This window comes from Pinus tabuliformis, chromosome 5_1 (genome assembly GCF_031772625.1).
Source record: "Pinus tabuliformis cultivar Carrire ecotype Pingquan chromosome 5_1, CPIR1, whole genome shotgun sequence".
Classification (NCBI taxonomy): Eukaryota; Viridiplantae; Streptophyta; class Pinopsida; order Pinales; family Pinaceae; genus Pinus; species Pinus tabuliformis.
The window spans coordinates 802,911,866-802,920,175 of record NC_142305.1 but is presented as its reverse complement, the minus strand read 5'-3'; the positions used below and the strand labels follow the sequence as shown (position 1 = coordinate 802,920,175).

The following is an 8,310-nucleotide window of genomic DNA, read 5'->3' as shown; positions in this document are numbered from 1 at the left end:
GATCTCCATACAAGTCTCCAAAAACAATACCGCTCCAACATTGTGTGTCTCAATGTAAAATTTGAACAAGAATTATAGAAACAAAAATTACCATAGCGACGATCGAAATGTAGACATGGCAATTTCGTTGAAATGTGAGGGGGTTTCTGTGGCGTGCATCCAAAACTGCCAAAAAATCAAGCAGAATCTTGGATAGAAATTTCGAGAAATAAGGAACCATAAATGCATCTAAATGCAAAATATCTCAAACATATTAATCAAGTAATGAGATCTCCACTAGTTTGTAGATCAGATTTTGGCCAGTGACGAAAATGAACATTCTCCTCCAACATCCAACTCACTAGCGCTAAGAGAATTGAACTATATTCATGTCATCATGATATAAAGCCCATACTCGACCTGCACAAAGTGATTCACGGTTAAGTTATTGAAATGTTCGCCTCCAAAGTGAGTGTCTTCGACTGTGTCTTTGACATTAAGTATTTCCTCTTCAATCATCAGAATTGAGACATCGAGCCTTCTTCCTCCCAAATCAAATATGACCACATTATTTTCTCGAGTAGAAGTGGCTTTCTTGTTGAGGCTATAAATAGTGGTAGCAGCTCTGGGCTCATCAATGATCCTCAACATATTTAAGCCAGAGATGAGACCAACGTCCTTGGTTGGCTGCGAGTTATTGAAATAGGAAGGAACCATAACCACAACATTCTTTAGAGTCTGGCCAAGAAAATCCTGCGCAATCTCTGTCATCTTGGTAAAGATCATAGAAGAAATTTATTCAGGAGAGAATTGCTTCTTCTCGTCCTTATAGTTGACCTCAATCATCAGCTTATTCCTAGGGCTGGATAATACCTTAAAAGGCCAGAGCTTCATGCCACTTTTCACAAAGGCATCATTGAAGCATCTTCCAATCAATATTTTTACATCGAAGACCATGTTAATGATAGAATTGCCTGGGAGCACCACTGTGGATCTGCCTCCATCCTACATCAAATCTCATAGTACCCTCCGCATCTCAACCCGTAGTTGAACAATGAGGTACTTAGAGCGATGACGTTCATTCCACACCCTCGACTGTATAAATTTCCAATGCCCAACACCAACACCACTAGTAGCTCTATGAATGTCTTCATGATTTCGCTGGAGAAAACATGAAACCAATTGACACAACAGATATTGATTAACATTAAACACTGACCAAAATAGAAGCGTTACTGAGAAATAATTGAACAATCAGGTACTGTTTCAGAGCTTCATAAAACTTGGAGAAAGACATCTTGTAAAGTGGTCAATGGTTTATTGCGGTCGAGCAATTAATATATTTGTTGCATCGACTTCTTGCTACACCACTTGAAACATTGTGCATCATTCCAAATAGATTCCACTGCTCACCATAGGCGCGACCGTTCACTGAAACCCTTGACAATCTTTCCTCGATTTTAGCTAAAACAACAAAAATGACTTGAACTCAGCTCTCACCTTGTGGTATCGAGTAGTGGAATATAGGTTCGGATTGCAGCAAGGAGAATCACTCTCAAAAGTAGCTCAATATAGTGAAATCATGATTCCCTCTTCGATTTTGATGGAGAATATCTTGGCGTGATTTCTGAAACTTGATATCGATCACAATTTTCATGGAATATGAGGATTTTTAGAACTCTATCAATAGGTAGGATCAGGATCATCTCTTGCATTGAATCGCATGAAAACATTCTCTAAGAATTTCCCTGCAAATTTCTAGAAAACGGGGTGGCTCGTACATCACTACCGAAAAATAAAAATTTCGAAAACTAAAAAACTTTGTCAACATTGATTTTTATTTTGTCAAAATATAATAAAAAATAATTCTATGCAACAAAATGTAATTTTATTTTTATTTTTATTTTTATATTTCTTATGAAAAATGAAAAATTAATTGTGTAAAATAAAAATGAAATTGTATTTTAACTATGAAAATTACAATTGCCTGAAAAATGAAATTGCATGTAAAAAAAATGAAAAATGAAATTGAAAAACAAAATGAAATTGTAAATTAAAAACTTGAAGAAAATAAGAAATTATAAAAAAGGAATTCGAACTCAAAGGTTGATACCCATGTGTGCCTCCCTTGCAATGGAGCCAAAATGTAGAAGTTATTTAATTGCTTAAATTCCTTAACATAAATTATCAGCCCGGGGTCCGTGGACTTGCGAGTCACACATGAACCATATGTGCTAGAGATCGGTTTCCAATTCCGAAAGAGAAACCTTAATCTATTGAATGAAAAATGACAATTGACATAAAAATAAATCTATTCTAGAAAGCAATAAATCACACCACATACTTCCGGAAGTAAAAATCATTTGCGAGAATTGAAAGAACACATTTGCATGAGCTGAAATGCTATTCTAAAACATGCTTGTAGACTGGAAAAGAACAGTCTATTGAGAATGAAAGGAACATAATGTATTCTATAAATTCACAAATTATGTCAAAAAGAAAAGTCTACAACTATCAGCTCACACTCTATGCTACAAGTTTATCACTAACTTATCACATTACATCCTCATGTTACATCTCCTTCGATGATTCTAAACCTTTCCAATATTACAAGTTTCACATTACAAAATCTTCCTCCCACAAAAGGAGAATGTTCTCTTATTTATACAAAAATTAAACAACTACCTCATTAATGGCAATCCGCCATTCTCTCCTTAGATCCATAAAAGTCTCAACCAATTAGAGACATATCCATGGTTTTTCTCCATGAGATATGTTTGACTCCTATTCCAAATCTCCTTCCAATCTTCAAGAGAATTCGAAATTGGACCTTGGAGGCCACATAAGAGTGTCTTGGAAGCTTCCAAATCACCTATACATGTCACCAAACTCATTCCACGTTTAGCTATAAGTAAATACATGTTATTTTTCTAATCTTTAATCATAAATTCACTTTAAATACTTGAAACTAATAACTTTGGAAAATACAAATATGAACCCATATGTTAATGGAAATGGAGGCTAATGTAATGATCAGGTGATGAAATTAGGCAATAAAGTGGGAATGAAGGTGAAAGTGTATGACATTGTGAAGACATTTTGGAGGCCCAATGACAGGCTTTCCTACCAATGACCAGAGACCAAAACTGTAAGTGTTATGTCAACGAATTCGAGATTTGAGCCACTTTTTGAGGTCCAAAGCCTAGGTCACTTCCCATAATTCAACCAACTCTTTATATCAGTAAAATAACATGGAAATTATAGTACTAAAGCAAATACCTATTCAAGACCTTGACTCGACCCATACTACCCATGAAAAACATTTTGTCAAACATATTGTAAATGTGTAATATATAGGTGTAATTAAAAGTTCCAAGCATAAGGGTGTCATACTTAGCTCAGAATCACTAAGAACCATTGATGCGTCAACACATCAATTTCCATTTGATCCATTAGGTCATAGATACATTGATTATTCAATTACAAGTAAAAACATGATGACATCCAGACATGTCTATTTTCATAAAACACATATGTAACCAACATAATAGACAAAAACATACTCATGAAAGTACAACCATATAGACCACATACAATCCATCAAAATGCCCATAGAAATATAAGGAGAAATAACCTTTCATTAATGATGCAAAATCCAAACTTGTGATGGGACTTCCACGTTCCACCCAATCGTAGTTTGGCTGAACCAAATATCTCTTCATCCATTCACCCCAGTGCCATATTCGAAGCATGAATGTGGGATCTCATAGAACACATCAATCAAAAATCATCTAGGGCTTCCAGAGGCCATATACCTCAACCAATCAAACAGTGATTCCACCTCACGATCAAACATTATTAAACCATCATCAAAATGGTCTCCATCCAAGGCTTCTAGGGCTTTTAGAGCTCTTCTCCAACCAAGGCTTCTAGGACTAGTAACTCAACCCATAACTTATTCAAGGCTTCCAAAGCGTTTGTACAACTAGGGCTTCCAGGACTAGTAACTCGACCCACCAAGGGCTTCCAAAGCATTTGTCCAACCAAGGCTTCCAAGACTAATAACTAAACCGAAGTTGTTACAGGGCTTCCAGAGCATTTGTCCAACTAGGGATTCCATGACTAATAACTAAACCAAAGCTAAGGAAGCATGAGAACCAACCAAAAACAAATAATGAAAGTAAACCCACACTTACCATGGCTCTCCAGGAAATGGAAAGGATAGGAAATCCCCTGTCAATCTTGACCATCCTACATGCCAATGATAGATCACAACCAAAAATCCAGATGCATATACCATGCATGCCAAAAGTAGTGAAGGAAACATACATGCAACTTGGTACCTGCAAGAAAATATGATGTAGTTGTTGAACCTGATTCCCTCTTACACTTTCATGTTCATCCTTTTCCTTATTTCTCCAAATATCCAAGTATCCCACAAGCTCCAAGGGTACTCCAAGAAAACTCTAAGTCTCCAAGAGTATGATTATTTAGATGAAAGTAAACCCATAATTACCATGGCTATCCAAGAAATGGCAAGGATAGGAAATCCACTGTCAATCCTGACCATCCTGCATGCCAATGATAGATCACAACCAAAAATCTAGATGCATATACCATGCATGCCAAAACTAGTGAAGGGAAACATGCAACTCGGTACCTACAAGAAAATATGGTGTAGTTGTTGAACCTGATGCCATCTTGCACTTTTTTGTTATTCCTTTTCCTTCTTTCTCCAAAAATCCAAGTATGCCACACCCTCCAAGAGTACTCCAAGAAAACTCTAAGTCTCCAAGAGTATGAGAGATAGAGAGAGAGAGAATAATGAGAGAGCTCCAAAACTAAACTAAAAAAAGGTTATCAACTGATCCTATGAATCGTTTTTATGAATGAGGCCTCTATTTTCTTCTCTTTCCATTATTTCCCTTCAATTTCCTCCTCACATGCAACCTGTGACCTTTCACCTCCCTTTTCTCCTAATTTCCATTATTTTCATAAATAAATGTGCCAAAATGAAATTTTTCCTTTCCAAAGCCTCAGCCATTTCCTTTTCCAATTTCCTTAGAAATAAACAATCATAAGTGATCCCCATCACTAGGATTCTGCATAACATTTAACTTGGAATAAGTGTCCCATCATCCATGTTTATTATTTTTCCTTTATTTACTTTTATTACATGGAATTTTCATCAGGGTTGTTACAATATTGTTCTTTGTCCTCCATCTAGACCAATTGTGGAAGGTGAGAATCCTTTATGACCTAAATTTGAGCGAGAGGACAGTGATACACACCCAATTTTCACCATCGCAGAATACTTTTATTTTAAAAAATAGACTAAGGACGATACCATTAACAAATTTAATAGTGATCCATATATTGTTACATAACCAAGATCTTTGTTGTTAAGTTCCATAATGGACAAATTCAATACGGAAGAAACTAAAGTTGATCCTACTCTAGAAGAAATATGTAATATTCTTTCCCAAATAAATGACTCAAATGGTATGGCTTTCTAAAATTTCATTGAAGTTTCAGTAAAAAAAATAATTCAAACATTTCATGAATGCACTATTATAATTGTGTATGAGTAGTTTTTCATTTCGAAACAGTGATTTATAAATAATTTCATCATCCAAATATCAATTTTCAAGTCATATAATGTGTTGGAAAGAAACCCATAAAATTAATAGTACAGAACACCACATGAATACACCTTTTTTTCTTAGAATATTAGTCTATAACTTATGGAGTACGAGGAACACAATTTTTGGTGTTTTATTGAAATTGACAACAATGGCATAACCCATTAATCATATATATAGAATAAAAAATGTTGAGGAAGATTGGAAAACCTTGAAAGGGGCTTGGAATCTCTGCATTAGCCTACAAGACAACTCTGCACTTGAAATTATTTGTAAAGACCATCATATTGGTTCTTCCCAAGCTTAACGCAACCTAGAAAATGGATCTAAGGGAATGCTCATGCACACAAGAAGGGAAAAATATTTTCTGGGTTTGGGGCATCTAGAAAAACTTTAGTGTAGCTCCAAATATGATAAAGCATTCACTTTTGTAGTGTCAAGGAAGGATATGGAAAATTGTATTGCTGCTAGCACAACCTCTGAGAGTGGTCACAACCTGGATAAGGAGTTTGATTCTCTTTGTCTCTGCAAGGAACTCATATAGATTTATGAGGAGTTTCTACCCACCAATCTATCATAGAAATACACCCTCCTTTCCAATAGTTATTTGAGCCTCATTTCAACTTTTAGACTCACAATGAACCTCATTTTTTCTTCCTCACCAAGTTCTAGCAATATTGTCTGAACTGGGAGTTTCTCACCATTAACCTTCTTTAAGCATAAAACATGGAAAATTGTGTGTACTTGAGAATATGAAGACAACTCCAATTTGTATGCCATAGTAAGAATATTTTGCAACACCTTGTAAGGATCATAATACTTGGGTGATAATTTATAATCCTTCCTAGCTTTCTTGAGGGATATTTGTTTGTATGGTTGTAGCCATAAAAATACCCAGACATCTATGTCAATGCTTCTATCACTATGATGCTGATCTTCCTATTGTTTCATTCGATTTTGGGCCAGAGTGAGGTTATCCTTTAAGAGTTGGAGAAATTTTTTTTGATGCTCGATGTGATCTTCCACTGTTTGAACCTTAGAATTTTCTCTTAGAGATGATGTGATGGATGGTGGATGAAATCTATAAAGTACAATAAATGGGGTCATTTTTACTGCAGTATGCAAGGAAGTGTCATACTACCATTCGGCCAGAGGTAACCACTTAACCCATTGTGTTTTTTTATCAGATGCAAGGAAACAAATATATACTTCCAAACATTTATTCACTATCCTAGTTTTCATGCCAGATTTAGGAAGATAAGATGAGCTATGATCTAATTGAGTACCAAGACAAGAAAATATTTTTGTCCAAAAATTTCAGGTCAAATGGGATCTCTTTCACTTACAATAATATTTGGGTTTTTTTGAGGCCTCCAAAATCGTTGTGACAACATGGGGAAAACCACCCAGTCTGGACCTTGAAAGCAACTCCTTTTCCATTTGGTATAGTGGCTCCAACTGGGGACAATGGGACCAGTCTCCCAGAAAGGGTTGATTTGATAATGTTGATGGGATGATATAGGATGTAACAGGAAATGGTTCAGCTAAGTGTAATCTAATCTATCCACTAAACACATGTATATATCTTAATTTAAAATGATCTAACTATAAATATACCCGGGAATTAGATAAGATACGAGATATACAATGATGTCTTACAACAATTGGTAATAAAGATCATTCCACTACCAAAAGAAATGAAATTGTTTAATGGGATTTTTTTGGATAAATAGTTAGGAAAAACAATTGAGAGAAATATATTGCATATAAAAATCATTCATCTATTCAAAATGGAATTATATCTAACATCAGACAGAAGTGCAATAATGCAAAACTATAATTTTGACTTTCACACATAAAACAATTGAAAGAAGAAGTATTGTGTGGTACATAAATAATACATAATCATACGATAAAAGTACCATATATGATAAGTCTTGCTCATGTACTTCAACAATATTGACCCAAGTTCATTAAATCCAATACATTCTAAGAGTGTAAGTGCATTTCAGTAGAGCATGCTATATATTTAAATAAAAATAGATCTTGTTCCATTCATTTCATCAAAACCTTCTCAAAAATACAGAAGTGCAATGTCTTGAAATGTTTTTTTGATAAAATTTTTGGACCCCTTTCTAAATGCATGAGAGGGGTTTAAATACTAAAATATATGCCTCAAAATGTATTATTACAAAAATAGTTGAGGAGGTTTCAAACAACCTTCCTCAGAATGGGAAAAAATAAAACTAAATGTAAAATAAACTAGTGACTGGTTCCTTTGAATTTGTAGTAAGTTAATCTGCTAACATGATCTTTGAGGTCGTAAATATTGATCACTAGCTTGAGCTAAGGTGATTGGCTAATTGTAGATTTTAACCACCCAAAAAATATGGCATCTGTCAATGTTGGCACCAACTTTTGTATAGAGGTTCTTAAACACCTCAAACTCATCCACTGGCTGTGTGGTTTTACTAGAAACTCCCAGTATGTCTCCCAACTCAACCCGTTTAGCTGTTTAATTGCCTCTTTCTTTTCCTGTGCTATTTATTTCCACTACCGCTATACTTGTTTGACATTAGGTAGAAACCCTGGTACACACTCCTTAACAAGTTTGGCACCATGAAAGTTTTCATTTAAAACTTCTATTATGCTACTTGCCACTCCTGCTACTATTGTTGTTGCCCTTTCT

At 35.0% G+C, this 8,310-nt stretch overlaps 1 protein-coding gene across 1 annotated transcript; it reads right to left on the bottom strand.

The window, feature by feature from the left end:
• Positions 1 to 366: 366 nt before the first annotated feature.
• On the bottom strand, positions 367 to 750 carry LOC149167374 (heat shock 70 kDa protein 2-like). Its single transcript, XM_089430463.1, has one exon. The coding sequence runs from the start codon at positions 748 to 750 to the stop codon at positions 367 to 369; it is 384 nt and encodes a 127-aa protein (XP_089286589.1).
• Between the last annotated feature and the right edge of the window lie 7,560 nt (positions 751 to 8,310).